Below are 23,383 nucleotides of genomic sequence, written 5' to 3'. Positions count from 1 at the left end.
AAAAAAAAAAAAATTGAAATCAATGTGTTATTTGTCATTTCTTTGTAATTAATTGTTACAATTTCTGAGTGCAAATGGTTTCAGCACAAGTTAAATTTTTATAACTTATGAAACATTTACTGTATTTCTTTAAAATGAAGAGCACCGATGAATCATTGGCAATAAGACCCGAAACATAAATGAGTCTAAATTTCATGCTGACTTTAAAAGTTGCAGTAGATGATGCAAACATCGACTTCTTCCTGTGATGATGATCTTACAGCATGCAAGGAAACACAGATGACCAAAACAAAGAGCAAAAAGGAGGAGAAAGACTTTGGGAAAGTAGGAGGGACAGCGAGCAGCTCACCTGACTGTTGTTGACAAATGGAGGCTGAGACACTCCATTAGTCAGACTAAGATCAGACACCATAACTTTGAGAATATTCTCAATCTACAGGGGAAGGAGAGGCAGACGATAAAGGAAAAGGTGTGAGAGAGGAGGAAGCAGCAGTAAGAAAGTGATTATGTGATAAAGGAAACACAAGATGAAGGGTTAGTAGCGCCTGAGTCAGATCAAACACCCAGCTGAAACACACCTATCTGTTATTTAGGTACTATTACAATCATTATTATAAATTATTAGAATTATGAATGAGAATCTTTCAGTTTTGAATTTTAATTGTAGTCATTTTTTGTTAATTTTTTATAATAATAATAGAATTTAAATAAATTTTCTTCAGCTTAAGCTTTATTTCAACTAGTTGCCAAGACTACTTTTCTCATTTCAATTTAGTTTAACATTAAGTACTAAAATAACTAAAACTAAAATAAATAGAAATTAATACAAACAATATAGACATAAAAAAAAATAATAAAAATAATAATAATAATTTTTAAAAAGCACAAAAAAGTAAAAAAAAAAAAAAACATAAAGCCCAATTCAAAATATGAATAAAAACTATAATATTATCTCAGTGATCCTCAAATAATAATGTTTGAATCAAAGTTGGTTATGTGTGATTTATCACAGAGCTTTTTGGTTTGACTCAAACTTTTTTTACAAGCATCTGTCAAAATGACTTGTAAAATATTTCCAGAGCCAAGGCATTAAAAAACCTGAACTGTCACTTTTGTGCCCTAAAAATCATACATTTTTTAAATAATATTTGAAGTTTAATTAATTTTCTAAGGTTCAAGATTATATGCATGATGCAATGTAGTGAAATGTTTTTTTTTTATCATCAAACACAACCAACAACAAATTAAGCCCATGCACATTAAAAATAAAAATAGAACATATATTGTTTATATAAAAATAAACAATAGAGCAGAAAAATATATACAACTATACAATGGGTACAGAATCTGTACAATGTGCATTTTTCACAGTTTTAATTAGATTTTTTTCCATTTAAAATTAGTTATTTCCAGTTAGATACAATTTTAGTTTCAACTTAAACTAAAACAAAACTCGAAATAAGTTTAGGTTTTTCATATAATATTTAAATTTTACTTCAGCTTTATTATTAACAAAATATTACAGATGTTACCAACACAATAATATTGTTAGTAAGTCATTTTAGTGCTTCAATTTCAACATTTACTAACTTCAGTTTAGTTTAAGAATTTCATTGAATATTTATATATTTTGTTCCAATGTTTTGAACCGTTTTATTTTCAGTTAATGTTAATAACTCTGGATCAGACTCTCCATAATAACTCAAATTACTGGTGGTTCTGCATCAGTGCAAACATGACTCATTATTTTAAATGAGAAACCAACAGCTGAACAAAAACAAAGCAGAAGTAAAGGATAAAACAGACCCTCAAAATAATTCAACATGTGCAAAACCTATATTCTCAAACACTTCCTGAAACAAGGATTACTTCCTGCAGTGCTCAGCCAAAACACAACAAGACAACCAAATCCCATCAGAGCAGATGTGAATATTCATCGCATCTGGCCTGTGAAGCTCTGATTTCACATGGTGTGGATTGGTTACGCACCTGACTCACATTGTCTGGCGAGTTTCTGTCAGCAGATGCATCCAGCTGATCGCCTCCTTTAACTTTCCTCTTCTTCTTTGGTCCAGCACTTCCTGTGGATGGGGTAGTCTTCTGTTGGAACTCCTTCAGCTGCAGGACACAAGAGCAGAAACGTTTCTGATTTTATGTTTTAATTTTATGTACAGGTACAGTATCAGTCATGTATGTGTGAAAATACTCTGAAAAGAAACTGGTGTAAAAAAAATGATAAAGAAATGGTAAGCAACACACTAAATAGATTTGAAATTGTATTTTCTTGTAAAAACAAACTCCAATCATACGTTTTCTTTAAAACTTTGAGAAATCATTTTTACAGGGTATATGGCAGGAATAATTCACTTTTTCACAACACATTACACTAAAAATCACCAAAACACTGCTGATTAGAGTCATCAAGCAAACATTCTGAGGAAAAGTAATCCACACCACTCCAGTTACTCAATTCACATCTTGAAAAACTGTGTTTTTGTAACAAACAAATCCATCATTAAGACGTTTTTAACTTAAATATGAGTTCATAATCTATAATAATGCTTCCTTCAGTGATAAAATGGTCTGGTCTGAATCAGGAGAGAAATCTGCACAGATCAAGGACCGTTTACGAGCTAAAACAGCTCTAAACAAATCAGATCTTGGCTCACAAACCCTTATAATGGTCAATTTGCTGCAATTGAGATTTATATATAACCTAAAAAGCTTAATAAATAAGCTTTCCATTGATTTATGGTTTGTTAGGATAGGACTGCGATTCAACTATTTTGGAATCTGAGGGTGCAAAAAATAATAATACTGAGAAAATTGCCTTTAAAGTTGTCCAAATGAAGTTCTTAGCAATGCATATTACTAATCAAAAATTAGGTTTTGATATATTTATGGTTGGATATTTATAAAATATCTTCATGGAACATTAACTTTACTTGCTATCATAATGATTTTTGGCATGAAAGAAAAATTATACTTTTAACCCATGTAATGTTTTGTTGGCTATTGCTACAGATGTGGTCCAGGGTCACAAATATGTGGCTGGATTTGGATGTAAGAGACTACAGGAGATGGACTTTTCACTGGAGGAAACATCTTTATGAATTATGGACTTGAATTAAAACGTTTTATTGATGTATTTGTTTCAGCTTTTGTCTTCTCAAGATGTTAACTGATGGACTGGAGTGGTGTGGATTATTGTGATGTTTTTATCAGCTGTTTGGACTCTCATTCTGACGGCACCCATTCACTGCAGAAGATCCTTTGGTAAGCAAGTTCTGGAATTACATATTTCTACAAATCTGATGAAGAAACAAACTCATCTACATCTTGGATGGCCTGAGAAATGGACAGCCAGGAAATATTAATTTCTGGGTGAACTTTACTTTAATATAACGCACCACAAGGACTCCACACAGCAATCTCAAGTCAATAATCTGTCCTAATTCTGGCACAGTTTAAACACAATGGTTGGAATGCATTGTGAAAGTGTCTACAAACTAAAATCAAGATAACCAAATCAAGTTCCACTGCACCAGTGACAGCACAGAAAAGCTCAGACATGACAACAAACTGCACATTCTATTTATGAAGAACCTCCTGTCCAATTCTGTGATATGGAGACTCAGAGCACGTCTCTAGTAGGTCAGCTTGGCAGTAGTGGGTTTGGGTGTGATTCAGCTGTCATGGGACGGACGGCTCTAAATCAGCTCTCATATGACAGAGCATTGCTTTGCCATAACTTAAATTCAGGGGATTTTTTTTTTCCAAGCCGTGTTGATGTTCCAGACGTTACAGGACAGCAGCTGTGTTTCAGAACCTAGTGCAGACATGAGCTCCCTAAGTAGACAGCACTTTTGGGTATCAAGTGAACGCCTTCCTAAACAGCACACACATGCATCACAGAACATAAAACACTATTAAAAGACGGATTTGATTAATTAAATCTCATAACAGCAACCTAAAGAAGACAATGCGGGCAAATTAAATATATTGGTTAAACACTTACTAGTCACTATACCAGCTGTTACAATTAGAGCTGTCATTTTAACTAGCAGTTAGCAAGGAAGCTAACTATCACTAACCAGTTGGTTAAATGAGCCTAAAGTCAATAAGAGTGTTAAAAAGATATCGAATTAATGTCTAGTTTTAGTTTATTTTAAAGTAATCCACATTGTTGTTGTTTTTAATTCTGTTAACTGACGCCAAAACACTAGGCTAACAACATTAGCATGCCAAGTTAGACTGACATTGACTCACAGACAGTTATCAAACGCATTTCTGACAGGTTTAACTCGTTATAAACGCGAGTAGAGAGATAAATTCTAACGAGTTCGTATTTAGGCTCTGCCTCAGTTCAGTCCTCGGGCTTTCCTGACAGCCGCGCCCGATCATGAGCGCTGGCAGCCGGATGCGGGCCCGCGGAGAGGCCGGTAGACGTGGAATGTCAACATGACAGACGAAACACACGCGCTCGGACGCGATTCTATTGCGATCAACAGTTGCGTTTTGTCACAAAAAGAGTAAAAGAAGATGTGAAAGTACATAAACGTACCTTTTTCTTGGCTGCAGCAAGTTTAATTTGCCTGTTCTGGTCCGCCATCCTCTCGCGCAGCTGAGCGAAGCGAACAGCAGCACCACGTCATCAGATGATCAGAGCGAGAGTGTGTGTGTGTGTGTGTGAGAGAGAGAGAGAGAGAGAGGAAGAGAAAGAGAGGAAGAGAGAGAGATGCTTTTCTTAATTCATTTATTTATTTATTTTTATTGCGAAAATGTACATAAGACGGGGAACAGACATAAGGCACAACCATCATTAATACTATAAATAATCAACAAAAATATTAAACTTACAACATTATAGCAAGAATAAGGGAAAAGAAAAAAAACACAAAGAGCAAGAATCAGCAGAGAAATATCAAATAAAGTATATTACAATAATAAAATTTGGAGATTTTTAAAATACTCAAAACTCTGAAACATTTGACTCTGAATGACATATTTCTACAAATCTGATGAAGAAACAACTCATCTACATCTTGGATGGTCTGAGAGTGTAAGTAAATTGCCAGGAAATATTCATTTTTGGATGAACTATTACTTTAATATAAAAGAGAAAAAAAAACGCTAAGAGCAAGGAATCAACAGAAAAATATCAAATATGACAATAATAAATATTTGGAGATAGAGAGGCAAAGAGTTTCAGACTTTCTATTTAAATTTTTAAAATACTTAAAACTCTGAAACATGTTTACAAACTCACAAAGAAATACATTAAAGGAGGGCTTACATTTTACCCATTTACATATGTGACCCTGGACCACAAAACCAGTCATAAGTGTAAATTTGTCGAAATTAAGATTCTTACGCCATCTGAAAGCTGAGTGAATAAGCTTTTCATTGATATTTGGTTTGTTAAAATAGGACAATGTTTGTCTGAGATACAACTATTTAAAAAACTTGGAATCTGAGGGTGCAAAGAAATCTAAATATTGTTTTAAAAGTTGTCCAAATGAAGTTCTTAGCAATGCATATTACTAATCAAAAATCAAGTTTTTATATATTTATGGTAGAAAATTTACAAAATATCTTCACGGAACATGATCTTTACTTAATATGCTAATGATTTTTGGCATAAAAGATAAATTGTTAATTTTGACCCATACAATGTATTTTTGGCTATTGCTACAAATATACCCCTGCTACTTAAGACTGGTTTTGTGCTCCAGGGTCACATATATGAATATGATATTTATCCAGCAATAAAACAAAGTTGACAACATCTGAAAAATAGAATTTAGATCACATTTAAAAAAGATATCTTGCATGAAAAATGAAAAAATGTTTTCCAATTTTATTGATAACCAGCAATGAATATCAACCCAGAATTTAGAAGCAACCTCACAATAAAATAATAGGTGATCAAGTGTTTCAGGAAAAGAAGAACAAAAACCACATAGAACCACCTCCAAATTAAATTGTTTCTGTAAAAAATAGTTAACAGGGTAAATCCTAAACATAATTCTGTAATGTGTCTCCTTAACTTTTGGAGCTACTGGATATAAGGTAAAAAGTGAAAGCTTTATCTCTTACTTTGACATAAGAGAGAGATGCTTTGACAATATTGTATTTTTTACAGTCATGCCAATAAAGCAATTTTGAATTGAATTGAATTGAATTGAGAGACGCACACTGCCCACTGACTGTACGATTTCCGCATCCAAACTCTGGGCAGTTTAATTAATATCTTAAAGTAATAATTTTTAGCACTTTAAGGCGAGACACTGCAGGTGAATAGAGAAAAAAAACTAATAGTTATTACCTTACTTACCCAGTTGATTGATTACACTGATAATTGCAATTTTTTTGTATTACAAGTTTTCTAAAATGTTAGATTTTAATATTCAAATGAGGCATTATTTAGTGAAATATGAGCAATTTGCAGACATTTCTAGTATAAAAATCTAAACACTGGATGAAGTCAGCTTTAAAATTCTTGTTTATTTTTTTAACACATTAGAGTCAAAAGTTTTTACAGAGGGGATTTTGGGTATCCCATTTCATCACTACATAATTCAGAAAAAACTTAGAACAGACAGGAAACACTATATTTTTTTACTATTTTTTGAGGAATAAAATGTTGTATAAAATCAAGCTAATTATATATGAACAAATCCCTCTGGAAAAACCTTCAGGATATAGACAGGAATAAAAATGTAAAGTTTAGTGTGCGTAAGTGATACTGAAGTGGAGATTTATGGCTCAGTGTAGGAGAAAAAACTCTTGTTCTTTAAAAATATGTATTGTAATTGAAATCTATTGACACAAACAGATCAAGTACTATAAAAGAAACACTTAACAGTATTTTTGGGTGTTTTCTTTCCACTATAGTCTGAAAAAACAGTTTATGAAAAACCCATTGTATTGTGCATAATATTTCTGTATTAATTAATTAATTAATTTTTATTTCTTAATGTTCTTAATTATATATCTATAATTTATTCTATTATTTATTTTATTTTATTTTTGATATGCTGTTTAAAATGAGCTTCATACTTTTTGGACTACTTGGAATTGTATTATGATTTTTCTTATTGTTGTTTACTTGGTATTTTTGTATGTTCTTTCGAGAAATTTAAATAAATAAATAAATAAATAAATAAATAAACAAACAGATATTTTGGACTGAGATTTCTGTTTTGATTTTTACATCCTTTAATAATCTGATTGATGTTATGGAAGAAATTGTCCTGTTTATGTTTCGTAGCATTGGCTCTGCTCTTTTAAATAATGTTGTTCAAATCTTGTGCTTGCTTGAAAAAAGTGATATTCAGAAGTCTAAAGTTACGGCTTCTAAACCAAATTTTATTGTATTTTGTTTAAACCAGTTTTGCTGACTACCTGTGTAAATTAAAAATTAACAATAAAGCAGTTACCAGATTTGAAATAAGATCAAATAATCATCTGTGAACAGAGTTTAGATGAGGTTTCCTATCCCCCACTTGAGTCAAAATTATTATTATTATTATTAATCTATTTGTTTTATTATTTTTTTATTTGTTAAAAAAATAAATAAATAAAATTGGTTTCCTGTCCCCCACTTGAGTCAAAATTATTATTATTATTAATCCATTTGATTTATTTTTATTTTTATTTGTTTAAAAAAATAAATACATAAAAATTGGTTTCCTATTCCCCACTTGAGTCAAAATTATTATTATTATTATTATTATTATTATTATTATTATTATTAATCTATTTGTTTTATTATTATTTTGGTTTAAAAAAATAAATAAATAAAATTGGATTCCTATCCCCCACTTGAGTCAAAATTATTATTATTATTAATATATTTGTTTTATTATTATTTTTATTTGTTTGAAAATTAAATAAATAAAATTGGTTTCCTATCCCCACTTGAGTCAAAATTATTATTATTATTAATATATTTGTTTTATTATTATTATTTTTGTTTAAAAAATAAATAAATAAAATTGATTTCCGATCCCCCACTTGAGTCAAAATTATTATTATTATTAATCTATTTGTTTTTTTAATTTGTTTAAAAAAAAAGAATAAATAAAATTGGTTTCCTATCCCCCACTTGAGTCAAAATGAAAAGCAATAATAATAATAATTATTATTATTATTAATAATCATCTATTTGTTTTATTATTATTGTTATTTGTTTAAATTATTATTATTATTATTATTATTATTATTATTATTATTATTATTTTATTTAATTTAAACCATTTTTAATTTAATTTAAGGTTGTTGTTTTCTTACTCACTATTAATTCTGTTTTTTTTTTTTTTTTTTCAAATGTTATTTGCAAAATGTTAATTAATGTTAATTTAAAAAATAATAACAATAAAGAAATAAATCAAAGAAATACATAAATAAAGATCTCCTACGCCCTCTTGTGCAATGTGCATTTAGGTTCCGGGGTGGTTTACTTCAGTGCCTGTCCTAAATCGCATCCTAAACCAACGCAGTTTTTTCCCATAAAACAGAGGTCTCAAACTCACTTCCTGGAGGGCCTCTGCAGAGTTTAGCTCCAATCAGAGCCGTTTAGAAACAGCTCTGCAGGAATTGAGTTTGAGACCAGTGCCCTAAAACCTCACAGTCAAAAGTTTCGTGACGTAATGCATTGCTGCTGTGACTGTTTGCGGTCGAGCACGTGACCTCAACAGTCGTTCCTGATAGGGTACCGGCAGCCGGGCCTCTGGCAGATGCATGTATGGCTCTGGCAGAGCTTTACAAACGTTCGGAAATAACATAAGGAAACCTTTTTCGAGTTTTTCTTCTTCTTCGGGAAAAGAAAAGCATTCACTCCTGGACTTTCTTCAGGCCGATGAAAACAGGTATCACGATATGTTCAATATTAATCTTGTCCAGGTGTATTATTTTTATTTAGGGGATATGTATGGTGTATCAGGTGTGTCATATGTAACGTTACAGTTTTTACAAAGAAAAAAAATGGTAGAAAAGCGGTCACCTGTGCGGTGCACTTTCAAAGCCTTTATAGCTTATACACATATTAACACTTTAAAGCTACATATTATTACCTGAAATAAAATACGTAAGTTAATGCGTCATCTAATATATTATAATAAAACATGAGCTAATTTAGAAAATTTTGACCCGTAGGTACATAAAATAAATTAATTAATATGTGTAATGTATTTGTATTATTTATTTTTTTGTTTATAATTTTTTTATTTTATTTCTATTTTATAAGTCCTGTCTGACTAACATGAAATGTGATGTAATGTTAAATTGTGTTTCAGTGCATACAGCCATGACGATTTTTTGGATTCTTGCAGTATTTCTAACTGGTATATCACTTTATTTTCTTTTGATGTAATTTCATATATATATATATATATATATTACCATTTATTATATTTTATATAATATTATTTATAATTATACACACACACACACACACACACACACACACACACACACATATATATATATATATATATATATATGTGTGTGTGTGTGTGTGTGTATTATGCATATAAAATGGTTAAATAATAATCTTTCACGAAGGTATTATTTTAATAAATAAATAAATTCAGCTTTGCCTTACAGGAATAAATTACATTTTAAAGTATATTCACATAGAAAGCTGTTATTTTAAATCAAAATAATATTTCACAATATTACAAATTTTTCTGTATTTTCATCAGCCTTGATGAGCACAAGAAACATCTTTAAAAAACAATATATTTTATTTTATTTTATTTTCAAATACAAATTGTGCCAAGGAATGATTCTCACTTAGTTTTTAAGAAAAACTGAAGTTAAAAAAATGTTTCCCATGGAAAAAAACTAATTCTTAATTTCAGTTTTATTTGTGTCTGAGCAGTACTGAATAAAGCTTTGTTTATTATGTTTTTGTCATTTTTTTATCTTGTAGATTCTACAAATTGCATGTAATTATAAGGTATTTATGATTATTCTAAACTATTTTTGTTTTTCTTACAGGCGCTTCCGCTGTTTCTGTGGTGCTGAGTCACCCGACATCACTTCCCTGCGGCTGTCGTGAAAAAGTTGTGTGGAGGAAGACCTTCCCCATAGAAGCAACTGTGGCAAAGTGCCAAAAGGAGAAATGCATCATAGAAGGAGGTTTTCGGGAAAGGTTTGCAGTCACACATGAGAAAAAATACTCTCTATTTCTCAAGTCAACAAAATACAACGACCTGGGGCAATATGTGTGCAGTTGTGATGACTTTGTCAACCAAGTTTACCTGGAGGTTGTAGGTGAGTGTTTGCCTCACGCTTTATAATGTGCATTAAATAGCATGAGTAGTTAAACTTACTGTAAGTAATGTAGCTTTTTAATTTTTTCCCTATAGTTTCTATAAACATGACAGCCGTCGAGTTAGGAAACATCAGTCTTCCGTGTTATGCAGACACTCAAAGAGATGTCATGGATGTGACATGGCAACATAATGAACAAAACATTCTGCACTACACTACAAATGGAGACACAAACACAGGCGACGGCTATAAGGGCAGAGTATCGCTGACAGAGGATGGATTCAGGGATGGAGATGTGTCTCTCACCATCACTGACATCCAACAGACAGACGCTGGATTATACCGCTGCTTCATTCATGATGGAACCACTAAAGGATATCCACACGCCTACATGCTGCATGTGATCGGTAAGACTAGAACATCTCATCATATGAATATATACTTGGTATATCATTATGTGCAATGCCTATTGTATTGTTAGTTCTCAGTTAGATTTTAAGTGAATGTTACATAATTATTAACATTGATTCATCTGGCTGGTTTTACTACACATTTTGTATGGGAATGAGGGCTAAGCATCAGGAAAATTCATTTATAGGGTATTACTATTATGTAGTGGTGCATAATCACATACTTGAGTTAAAGTAGAGATAGCCAGATTAAATATCACCCCAGAGAAAGTATAAATACTGTTTGTCAAGATTAGATAGGTAAGATTTGTTTGTAAAATAGTGATTAAAATAAAAGCAACAATACTGGGTCTGTGACAGTTGCAGCCAGTGTTGTTTTATCATCATTTATATGCTATTATAGTTTTTATTTTTGTTTTTTAATTTTAGTGTTAAGATTTAGTAAATGTGTTGTGTTTTCATCAATTTGAATGTTTTTAGTTTGGCGTTGCAGTTATTGTTTACTAATTAATCAATTTTAATATAATTAATTTTTGTTGCAATTTTACTTATTTTAGTATTAAAATGAGAAATGTTGCCTTGGCATCTAGCTGAAATTGATAAAAAGTTGATTAGTTCATGTTTATTTAATGTTTCAAGAAACTAACTTATGGCTTTAATTTCAGTTTTAGTTTTAGTTAACAACCCTGTTAACAACCCCCAAGTCACTCTTAAAAACATCTATGCATTGGCTTTTAACACGAGCTGAGTTTAGTATTCTTACGTTTTTATGTTGCTACTTTTGTATTTTATTTTTTCTCTCATTGAAACATGTACAGCACTTTGGGCTGTTACAGCTGTATTTAAATGTGCTTTATAAATAAACTTTGACCTTGACCTTGAACCCTGGGTGGAGTTTAGTCTGACATTATAATGAATTATTGTGCATTATTATGAGTCGCCAACTAGCCAGCAGTCAATAAGCCATCTAAAGTTCATGAGGTTCATTTTTTTTTTTACCACAAATCGGACCATAGATATTGCTGCTGCTGGCTCCAGTTTTTTACAGTTTGAAATAACAAGGACATTCTAAAGCATTTAAAGCTTTGAAATTTAATGAAATAAAAGCCAAAGTTCCCCAAAATGAAAATAAACTTTAAGAAAAAACAAAAAAAACACTGTGTGCTTGTTCTCCTCTTTAATTTCATGCAGAGAAGATCACCAATGCAGGAGGAAACCAAACTGAGGGCAGCAACAATGAGAAACCAACTCACATTGGACTGATCTTATCTTTCTCACTCTTCATTTGCTTTCTGTTCATTCTTTTATGCCGTATGAAGATGCCATCACCACCCAGTGTGGAAACTACAGATAGCGAGCCTGTACAGGAGAGTGACCAAATTTCAACCCACCCTTTTTATTCTGGAGAAGAGGCCATGAACTGTCAAACCTGAGGATGAACATTTATAATGATCATTCTAATAATGAAAAAAATGATTCTACATTTATGTAAGTCATTTATGTAACGGGCAGCTGCTTGTCTGACGCACAAGTACTAAATATGAAACTGCCATCATTGCACCACAGAACTTTTGAACACCAATGTGTTTCATTGTGCGTGTCCAATTGTGTGCTGGGTTTACACACTTACACTGTGGATGGAGAGTACAAAATGTAGATTCAGTGCAAGACTTTAAATATAAAAGAGTTGTTTTTTTAAGACTTTCTTTATACAAAGATCTATCTACATTTCTTAATGATCAATCACTATTAAAGTTTATGAAAATAACAGATTTACAGTATGTATATGTAACGGTGTTATATTGTCTTATCCTAAGCTTTCAATTTAAAAAAAAAAGTTAACCCTTATGGGTGGTTTAATAAATGTGTGTGAGTGTATAAATGTTCATAGCCTCCTTTGTATTTTTTTATTACTGCTGTTTAAGGTGTTGATTTTTACTTCACTTATTTCCTGTTTTTCTGTCACATTTCATTAAGGTTACATTATATATTTGTCACGTTGGACCTGTATTATGGACTGAGAAATTATTACTTTTAAGGTTCTACATCCTCTGGCAGGAAAAACACATAATAATGTTACTTTTTTCTTTGTATGCAAAGTATATATTGAATGAATCAATAAAGCTTGATTTGATTTGGGACTTGACTTTTTGTGTGACAATTCTTCTGACGGTTGGGCAGACTATTGATAACTGAGAGGGATTGGATAGCAGTGGAGTCACTATGGATTTGGAGCCCATTGCACAGATTTTACTATTGGGCCCTCTCTCAACCTCTGTCCCCATTTTCCTCCCTGGTTGTGATGCCCTTGCTCCTGTTTGACACTGTCAATCTGTATATAAAAATAGACAAATATTACTTTTGGGTTTGTAAAATAAAAAAGCACTCAATCTTTGCCCTGGAATTAAAAGATAAATAAAGCAGCCAAAAGCCTGTAAAAGAAGCTCTGTCCGCCGAAGCATTTTACAGACAGAAGAATAATGTGTTTCATGATGCCATAGAAGAACCTTTTTGGCTTAAATGGTTCCATTAAAAAACCTTTAATGTCTAAAGAACCTTTCTGTTTCACAAAAGGTTATTTGTGGCGAAAGAAAGGTTCTTCAGATTATAAAAAGGTAAGAAAGACATGGTTCTTTAAAGAACCTTTAACTGAACGGTTCGTTGTGGAACTTTTAATTTTTAAACCCCCTTTATTTTTAAGAGTGTATATGAATAGAAGAGTAGTTTCGCATTTCTTGTAGGACTGGGTATTAAAAAATGTCATTGAATAAGTCTGAATGAAAACGTACTTGTAATATGTTTATAAATTGATTTAGTCTTTTTTTTTTTTCATTGCAAAACTTCTAAAAACATACAAGAATGGGGAAATTAGACATTCCTACAAGGAACAATCATAAACAAGATAAAAACAGAAAAATAATATTCTGGATTTGCGTACATCAAATTATGGTGTTATCCATACAGAAAAGAAAAGTACAAAAATAACATCCTTTTAGAAAAGTTGTCATAATGCAACAAAAATTTGGCACCTTTTTTGTTATTTGTGAGTCTATGAAACGAGAATAAAGTTCAGCAAGAAAAAGGGCAAAAGACAGGTGATTTAAGCCATTTTTGCTTGAAAATTGTAAATTTCATTCAATATAAGAAAGCTAACAACATATTCAACAGCTAATTGTTTTGGATTATCATAATAAAAAATAACATCGTTTAATGTCGAAAGTATGGCTCACATTTGTAAGGCTATGACAAAGGAGCTTAAGACCCTTACTCGTAAATTAAGGTCTGGGGGTTCGAACATTCCGACACAGAATCGCCCGCGTGATTGGACAGAAAGTGAGGCTTCCTAAGAACACAAGTCATCTGACACGTCCATTTATTTTTAGTACAAGTTCCGAAAAGACGCGGTTAAAATGTACCATTTCTAGCCGCAGTTGACTTCCGCTTTTCTTATTTTTACTGAAGAACTGCTCATACTACATGTGTATTGATCATCATTGTTTGGATTGTGAATAAAATGCAGTGATTAATAAACATCTCGTTAATGTACTCTTTCATAATTCCTTGTCTGCTTAAAGAAAAAATAATCAATATGAGAATCTGCCCATTTGCTTGTAAAAAATCAGCAATCGGAATCGGCCATGAAACATCATGATCAGTGCATCCCTAGTTTTTGCAGATAGTCTACTGGTTAGTGTGGGCTGCTCAGAACCAAAAATGTCAGGGAGTTTTTTGTTTTGTTTTGTTTTGTTTTTGTCCCAGTCCAGCCCTGGACGAGTGGAAAATATACAATATACATTGACGTACATCGAAAAACATTTATAATAAATGTAGCAAATCGTGTGTTATTTTAATGTGCCATTAGAAGAAGATCCACAGGTGAGCAGTGGAGAATGCATGTGACGTCACTGACAGAGGAAGCGCAGGTGACTCGACGCTGCAGGTGATGTCCGCATTCTCGAGCATATTTCTTCTTAAAGACGTGTTCTTTGAAATTCGTTTGATATGCGTTTGATATTTTTATTTTAAGCAAATGAAGTAGTTTTGTTTCTGTTTCGTGTTGTCTGTGGTTCATTTAAGCATTTGTGCTCAACATAAGACTAATATATAGTGTATTTGAGTGACACCACCGTCGTTCTCCTGTTTCTTCGACTCTCAGGATCCGTTCAAATAAATGATTAGTTTGTAATTTCCACCCGGAATAAGTGTTGGAGATCTCAGTCTTCTGTCTGTTCAGCTTCATCATGGATGACACACAAACTTCTCGAGATGAAGACTTTTCTCCAGGATGCAGGTACTATATTAACAGGAATGCATACTATATTAACCCTTTGCGGGTATAAATTGCTTGTTTGGCAATGCGTGTTATAATGTTTTCGCTACAATTAAAAAAATTATATTCTCTTATAATTTACAGTAAACATTTTTTTTTTATATTCTGTTAGGCAATAATTATAATGTGAAAGTGAAAGTGCCATGTGGCCAAGTATGGTGTGTCCCATACTTGTAGTTTGTGCATTTATCCCATACAAGTGAACACACACAGAGCAGTCCGGCTCTCTATCCATAAGGACACGACTACCCTTTATTTGCGTCTATTTCTGAATATATTAGCTGTAATATACTTGATACGCAAAGATACCTCCTATAAATCATCAACACGATCAAAACTTTGCTGATAAACCTGTAACGCAATCTACTTCATGACTGCTGCCATCTGTGTGTTTATGAAGAGTGATATGTCTATAGGTCATCCACAACATTTAAGGGACAATATTTCATTAACAGACATAACTGAAATATTTGTTTTGGTCATTTATCATGTGATTATTTCATTATTTCGTCTGATATTTTAACACTTGCTCACACAGAGAGACACGTCTAAGAAAGCACTTACTGTACCTTTAATCTCTCTCTGTTATAGTTCAGTTCACCAGAAGAAATCAGAACCAGAGCCCAGCTGTGTGTCTATGAGGAGTGAGGATTCTATGATCCGTCCAATTAATTTTAAAAGTGATGACACAAGGTTTAACCACAGGTATTACATTTTACAGTAATTATATGATAATGTAATAAATGAATATGAGCATAAGTGGCTAGAAAATGCAATAAATCCAATGGCAACAAACAGATATAGAGCACAGAGTAGAATTTTTTTTTTTTTTTTTTTTTTTACATATTTTTTCCAGTTGTGCCCTTGAGAAAGTGTCATAACTGTTATTAAGGTCATTTAAAAAAGTCACCAATGTCAGAGTGTTTAATTCTTGATTCAAGGTCAATCCTGTCTCCCAGAACAGCTGTAACAAAACCCGTCTTTGAGAAATATGACCAGTCTATGAATCAACAACAAGACAGCAGGTATCCTGGTGTAAGGTAAACTGTGGGATTTTTTTAATGCAATGCATCATCACACATTACTAAAATACATCATTAATACTGACACATTTCATAAACCCTGTGATATGTTCAGTGTAACACAGAAAACAAAAAAGACATTTTGATCTGTGCATTTACCTCTGTAACTCATGTAATAATATGGTATTTTAATATTTTCTAGGCATGAAGTCCTCAACATGTTTAGATCAAATCTGATGAAGAAATTTGAGCCTCTGTATGAGGGAACAGCAACGCAGGGAAAGCCAACACTCCTGAATGAGATCTACACAGAGCTCTACATCACAGAGAGTGAGAGTGGAGAGATCAGTAATGAGCATGAGGTGAGACAGATTGAGACACAATCCAGGAGAGCAGCAACAGAGGACACAGCCATCAAATGCAATGACATCTTTAGACCTTTACCTGGACAAGACAAAGCCATCAGAACTGTGCTGACAAAGGGAGTCGCTGGCATTGGAAAAACAGTCTCTGTGCAGAAGTTCATCCTGGACTGGGCTGAAGGGAAGGAGAATCAAGACGTCCAGCTCATATTTCCACTTCCTTTTAGAGAAATCAACTTGATGAAGGACAAAACACTCAGTCTTTCAGATCTACTTCATGTCTTTTTCCCTGAAATTAAAGAAATGGAAATATCCAGTGATGAATATAAAGTGTTGTTCATCTTTGATGGTCTGGATGAGTGTCGTCTGTCTTTGGATTTTCAAAGCGATGTGAGGTTGTGTGATGTCAGTGAGTCAGCCTCAGTGGATGTGCTGCTGATGAACCTCATTTTGGGTTATCTATTTCCTTCTGCTCTCATCTGGATCACCTCCAGACCAGCAGCAGCTGATCTCATCCCCTCTGAGTGTGTCCATCGAGTGACAGAGGTAAGAGGCTTCAATGCGCCACAGAAGGAGGAATACTTCAAGAAGAGAATCAGTGATCAGAGTCTGGCCGACAGGATCATCTCACACCTGAAGTCATCCAGGAGCCTCTACATCATGTGCCACATCCCAGTGTTCTGCTGGATCTCAGCCACTGTTCTAGAGAAGATGTTGAGTCGAGCAGAGAGTGGAGAGATTCCCAAGACTCTCACTCAAATGTACACACACTTCCTGATCCTTCAGACCAACATCAAACAAGAGAAGGACTATGAGAAGAATGTTACAGATGAAGACCTGATCTTCAAACTGGGGAAATTGGCTTTTCAGCAGCTTGTGAAAGGCAACCTGATCTTCTATGAGGAAGACCTGAGAGAGTGTGGCATTGATGTGACAGAAGCATCAGTGTACTCAGGATTGTGCACTCAGATCTTCAGAGAGGAGTTTGGCTTGTATCAGGGGAAGGTCTTCTGCTTTGTTCATCTGAGCATTCAGGAACATCTAGCAGCTCTATATGTGCACCTCTCCTGGACGAACCACAACAGAAATGTGTTTGAGCCAATCACCAAACAGAGTTCGCAGTCTAAAGTGAAGGACAAGTTTCAACTCAATTCATCAAAACATGTTTCATTATCTGAGCTTCATCAGAGAGCTGTGAATGAGGCTCTACAGAGTAAAAATGGACATCTGGATCTTTTCCTGCGGTTCCTTCTGGGTTTGTCAGTAGAGTCTCATCAGATTATCCTACAACGAATAATGACACTAAAAAGAAGCAGCTCTGACAGCAATGAGAAAACAGTTGAGTACATCAAGAAGAAGATCAGGACCATTGACTCTCCAGAGAAATCCATCAATCTGTTCCACTGTCTGAATGAATTGGGTGACCGTTCACTAGTGGAGGAAATACAACAGTATCTGAAATCTGGAACAATAAGTGAAGCTAAACTATCTTCATCTCAGTGGTCAGCTGTAGTTTTTGTGTTGTTGACATCAGAAGAGGAACTGGATGAGTTTTGTTTAAATAAATTTGTTAAAGGAAAGAATAAACCTGAAAATATGAAAGTTCTTCAAAAGTTGCTGCCTGTGATTAAAGAATCCAGATCAGTTCAGTAAGTATCAATAAGAACAATCATTTCACTGTTAAAAAAGTTAAGAAAATAAAAGTTAAAAGCTCATAAATCTGAAGTGCTGTAGCTAATATCTTAATGGTCTTAATGTATTTTCAATACAGAGACACTGTAAAATATTTCTTCATGCATTCAAACGAAGTTGTGTATAAATAAATCAGGTTTTCCAGTTAAAAATGTTCAAATGAACATAAAGAAGGAATTTAAATATTTCACATTTGGCATAAAAGACCAAGCAGAAATACATGAACACACTTTTTTTGAATTGTCATTTATATATTTTTGAGAGACATTTTATCTGGAATGACAAGAGACTCAGACTTATATTAAAACACCTGAACTGTCTGCCAGTTCACAGTCCGGCATGCATATTAGTTTTAAACATTTTCTTACACATGTACCTACCATTAGAATTTTAGTCAAACAATAGATAATAGATGTTGATTTAATCCAGTCTTAACATTTTTTCAAATGTATGTAAATTTGCCCATGCTTGAAATTTATGTAATTTGACATTGAGAAATGCATGTGCAGTTTTTTTCTCATGGCATGAATAAATTTAATTACATTGGAATTGCAAGTTGTTCATTGCAGCAAGTTGTTTGATTGCTTTTTTAATAGGAGGTATTTTCTTCTTTGTAAATACCTCAGCATATTCCTCTCTTGTACATTCCTATTTCATTTCAACATTTATTTCCTTTGTAAGATTATTGTATAATGTCTGGCACTTTGTCTAAATTTTGCTATCTATGGAGCGGACACGACAGCGGTGTGATAGTGTTTCACATGTATGATTTTCATCTCTCTACAGGTTGTATAATTGTGGTCTTACAGATGAAGGTTGTGCTGCTCTGGTGTCAGCTCTGAGATCAAACCCCTCACACCTGAGAGAACTGAATCTGTCTGGGAATGAACTTGGAGATTCAGTGAAGCTGCTTTCTGATATACTACAGAATCCTGACTGTAAACTGGAAAAACTGTGGTAAGATCTCCTTGATAGTCACATGTGTCTTTGTCCTTTTATTTTAAAGGTGCCATAGAATGGAAAACTGAATTTACCTCGGCATAGTTAAATAATAATAGTTCAGTACATTGACATGACATACCATGAGTCTCAAATACCATCGTTTCCTCCTTCTTATATAAATCTAGTATTTGCAAAAGACCACCGAAAAATAGGTCAATTCCAACATATACCCGACTGTTACGAAACTTACCCGGGATCGTTAATAGTTACGCCTCCAACATTTGCATCTCCCAATCATCGGTAACGTCAGCACATCAGTTAAACAACGTGAGTCACTGAAGGGACACGGTTAGCTTAATGCTAGCGCTAGCCTTTTACATTGCTATACACAGGATTTCACTTACCACATAAACAGAGAGATGCCTGCGCATGATGGTGAATGATGGAGAAATAACTGCGCTGATGATGGCGAATGATTTACAGATCTTGAGAATCACTGAGGAGCTGCTCAACTTGTGTGGTAAGAAGCACTCCCTCTGCATTATAACATTACACAGAGCGATCACAGTAATGAAACTAAAATATCAGCGATTCAAAACGCCAGATTCAACAAACCGCATATTAAAAGCGGCTAGAGCTCCTAATTAAATATCTAATTTTATCCATGTGCAAGCTATTGAGCTCTGTGAAACAGCCAATCAGAGCAGAGCTCATTAATATTCATGAAGCTTCCAAATAACAGAGCATTTCATTCTAGGGGCAAATTATGTTGTTAATGGACCTGTAAAACCATTTCTGTAGATTTTTTGCCCTTTCTATGCCAAATACCTTCTATGTAGATATTAGAGAACAATTAAAACTATTCTCTCAATGCATTCTATGGCACCTTTAAGAATAAAATCAGCAATGTTCAGTAAACACTAAATCTCAGCAGAAATGACTCTGATGACTGAAGATTAAGTTTATTTAGTTCATCATTGTCAGCACAGTCTGAAGATCATTTGACTCAATTTTTGTAAAATTCGTGGAGGAGTTCGAAAAAGTAGGTTTTCAACATAAATCAAAATGGCGGACAGAAAGCTTGGCCAACTATGGCATAATTAGTATATATGTTTTCGATGGTTAATGGATGATTTATTACTTTTAACCAATACCAAATTGATGTGGTGTGGTCAGTGTGAGTTGACAATGGCACATACAAACAGGCCCGGATTGGCTAATCGGGAGGACCGGGAGAGTTCCCGGTGGGCCGGTCCGTTTTTTTGGCCGCGAGGGCCGGTGTCCCTAGCTGCCTGCACTCACAGCAGTCGCCAGGGGCGGACTGTCCATCGGGAGAATTTTTGGCCCGCTACCCTCCAATTTTTATTATTATTATTTAATATTGTTGTTGTTATTGTTTTTGTTGCCGGCCTAATGTACTAAAGTGGTTATTTCAGAATTAGCCATTCAATAATAAAACTCTAATAAATCATAAATCGGTTAGTCTTGACTGGCACGCGTTTCATCTCGCGCGCGCTCCGCGCATCCGCGCGTCCGCCAAAACGACGCGAGACTGAAGTAGAAGTGCCCAGGTGGAGCAGAGAGACAAATCTGTCCTGTTTAGGACCTAAAGTGCAGGTCAGTTACATCTGTAAACAGACTATTGTAGTTTTGTCTTCGTTTACTTAAGTATTGAACTGCTAACAAATGTTAATCTATAAAAAATATCGTTTTAAAACAGGTTTAGGGAGCTACCCTTATTAAAAATATTACCTTAAATACCCTTATTAAAAACTGTGGTTTTACAAAACATGTTTACTATAGTTATACAATAATTATACAATATACAATGGTTTTGCTACACTATAGTTTCACCATGGTATAAAATTGTGATTATACTAATGGGAATCAATCCTAAAAAACAAAACAAACAAAAAACATGGTTACAATGTTTACCATAGGCTCAATAATATCATGGTTAATTTTCCTTTGGGCCAAACATGACCCATGATAATGCAAAACATTTTTAGTTTTAAGATTTTTTAATAAAGATATATTCAAGATGTAGCTAATTTTTGTTGTTTTAATTTTAACATTACGACAATAAATAACACATGGTCCTAATGTAGTGGCCCTCTTTTTTCTGTTGCCCTTTTCTCTATCAAATGTTTTAGTACTAATCATAAATTATATATAATTTTGAAAGCTTAGAAGCTTAGCAGTCTCCTCCCCCTTAGCAGCAATGTCAAGTGTCATTTTACAAAATCACAACTTTTTACAATCTTGACAAAAACATGTCTTTAAAAAGGTCTCAGTATTTCTGCAATAATCTGCTGATTGTCTTCTTTAAAAAAGACCAACCTTAGATCTGTACTGTATAGGTGGTTGTAAAGGTGGAGATGTGTTTATGACAAAAGTGACAGATACAAGAAAATTAGTTTAAAAAGTAAACACACATGAGAGACAGAGAGATTAAAAGAGATTAAAAGGCAAATTGGAAGTTCAAGAGATTTAATTATTTTACCCAGTTGATTTCAACTTTTCTTTATGTGATGATGAAAAATATTGTTGTCCAGGGTTTCAAATTTCAAATTTGGTGTGGGATGGCCTGGATAAGTGTGAGATTTCCCGGCCTGAAATTTTGTCCCAGTCCACCCCTGGTTAACGTCAAGCTAGTTAGGAGCAGTGCAAAACAACGATGTCTGCAAATCATCGTTCATGTTTATGTATCAAACTTTTTCTTGTACGGTGGCTCTTCAGCAGCAGCAGCCTCTAGTCCAGTTTGCTGCTAACAGTGAAGAGCCAGGCCCCGTAACGTTACCAAGCACCAGTCATGAGCCAAACACACTAGAATGGGCAGGTAGGACAGTGCAATACTTGTTCTATTCTTTATTTGTGTTTAAGGACTGGATATCTGTGAACAATTTTGCACAGAATATATATTCAGATATTGCAGAAAAGGACATTGTGATGTTTAAAAGAATAGTGTTGGAGATTTACCCTTTAATGTTCTCATTTATGAAAAATATTTGAACTTATAAAGCAGCTGTTTACTTGAAAAAGACATGATAGTGTCATTAGAAAGTTTAATACATTTTATTTTAATCTTTATTTTATACATATAGCTTAATATATATTTGTATTTATTTGATATTTTTTCATTTCAAGGTTTGGATATTTATGAGCACTAATTCTAACAGAAAATAGATACTGATACTGTTAAACATTACATTGTGTTAACTGTTCAAATAAATCTTCACTGTGAAGCAACAATTAGGCTACTGTATTTGCACTGAATTGGAAATGACGTCATTTTAATATAGTCAGTCGTGAACTAAAGTGGGCCGGTTTAAGGCTTGAAACTCCAGGGCTGAAAAGGAGTCCCACTCCGGCCCTGCTGCTTATGTGTTATCAACATTTAGATTTATTTTAAGCAAGTTTTATGAGCTGTCAATTTTCAATGCACATTTAGGGGTGTAAGTTGGAACTATTATTAACAATAAATTCAGGGCAGATTTTGAAAACCTTTTTTTTTTTTACGCCTTAAGCAAGGGACAACCACTGCATTTTTAAACCATATTCAATATTCAAAGTGCAAAGAGACCGAATTTTTCAAGCATGATCTAGAGCTATAGACAATTACACAACCTATAATAGCCCACATACTAATAACAGCCTAGATATTTTATGTAGCCCAATTTGCACACATTGGGGAGTCGCTCTCTAAAAGTGGGGTATTAAAATTGCTTTTGAATGTGCGCACGCGTTTTACTTTTGGTTTCGTTTTAACGATCGCGCAAAACTCTCTGTGGCGCTGAGGGTGCCTTCTACAATACAAGAGATTATTTTAACAAAACCATTCGAAAGTGGGAGGACACAAACAGGATTTTGAAAAGCGTGTCCCCAGTGGAAATTACATCTTTGCGTGAGTGGAACTCTGCCGCTGAGTTAGCATTTGATGTTAATGTGTGCCACGTTGTACAGTATATTGAGACGGACAGGCTTGTGTTTACACTGAAAGAGTGTAATTTGAATCTGTTTTGGTTTCATAATTCATACCTCATTTACTGGTTTGCGTAACTTGATTTCAAACTGGCGTCGAGAATGACCACTAAGCTTGATAGGTGACGTCAGATCCAGGTTACAGCAGGCTACGGAAGCATTAATAGTTCATATGTCATTAACCTTCAAATAGAAGCAGCCGATTGGTCTACACATCACCGGTTCAAGTCAAACAATAAGCCTCGCAAGACAGACGTGGTTAATTTATGAATGGGAGTGTGAAAATTATGTCACAATATCATGTTGTTACGTATCCTCGCGCTTTTTACAGTGGGTATATGCAAATCCTTGACCTTTTCTTGT

The 23,383-nt window shown here is 33.7% G+C and overlaps 2 protein-coding genes and 1 pseudogene across 13 annotated transcripts in view; 2 read left to right on the top strand and 1 right to left on the bottom strand.

Annotated features, from left to right (window-relative positions):
* Nucleotides 1-4,650, bottom strand: part of LOC141335438 (golgin subfamily A member 2-like) — a 30,265-nt gene extending 25,615 nt beyond the window's left edge. For 4 of the 12 annotated variants that reach the window (XM_073840895.1, XM_073840897.1, XM_073840896.1 and 1 more), the window contains exons 1-3: nt 4,565-4,650; nt 1,990-2,118; nt 350-433 (exon numbers count right to left, since the gene is read on the bottom strand). In XM_073840895.1, coding sequence (XP_073696996.1) covers nt 350-433; nt 1,990-2,118; nt 4,565-4,612 — 261 coding nt within the window. In that variant the 5' untranslated portion in view covers nt 4,613-4,650. The remainder of the gene's footprint in view (nt 1-349; nt 434-1,989; nt 2,119-4,564) is intronic. The other 8 variants (XM_073840900.1, XM_073840901.1, XM_073840907.1 and 5 more) reach the window with 3 other exon arrangements.
* A 4,102-nt stretch (nt 4,651-8,752) lies between these two features.
* LOC141335447 (uncharacterized) lies at nt 8,753-12,823 on the top strand. Its single transcript, XM_073840918.1, has 5 exons — nt 8,753-8,873; nt 9,300-9,347; nt 10,006-10,281; nt 10,377-10,688; nt 11,883-12,823. The coding sequence occupies exons 1-5, from the start codon at nt 8,864-8,866 to the stop codon at nt 12,122-12,124; spliced, it is 888 nt and encodes a 295-aa protein (XP_073697019.1). The 5' UTR covers nt 8,753-8,863; the 3' UTR covers nt 12,125-12,823.
* A 1,912-nt stretch (nt 12,824-14,735) lies between these two features.
* Nucleotides 14,736-23,383, top strand: part of LOC141334943 (protein NLRC3-like) — a 13,479-nt pseudogene continuing 4,831 nt past the window's right edge.

The sequence above is a fragment of the Garra rufa genome, chromosome 5, assembly GCF_049309525.1.
Source record: "Garra rufa chromosome 5, GarRuf1.0, whole genome shotgun sequence".
Taxonomy (NCBI): Eukaryota; Metazoa; Chordata; class Actinopteri; order Cypriniformes; family Cyprinidae; genus Garra; species Garra rufa.
This window is presented reverse-complemented; position numbering and strand designations above follow the sequence as displayed.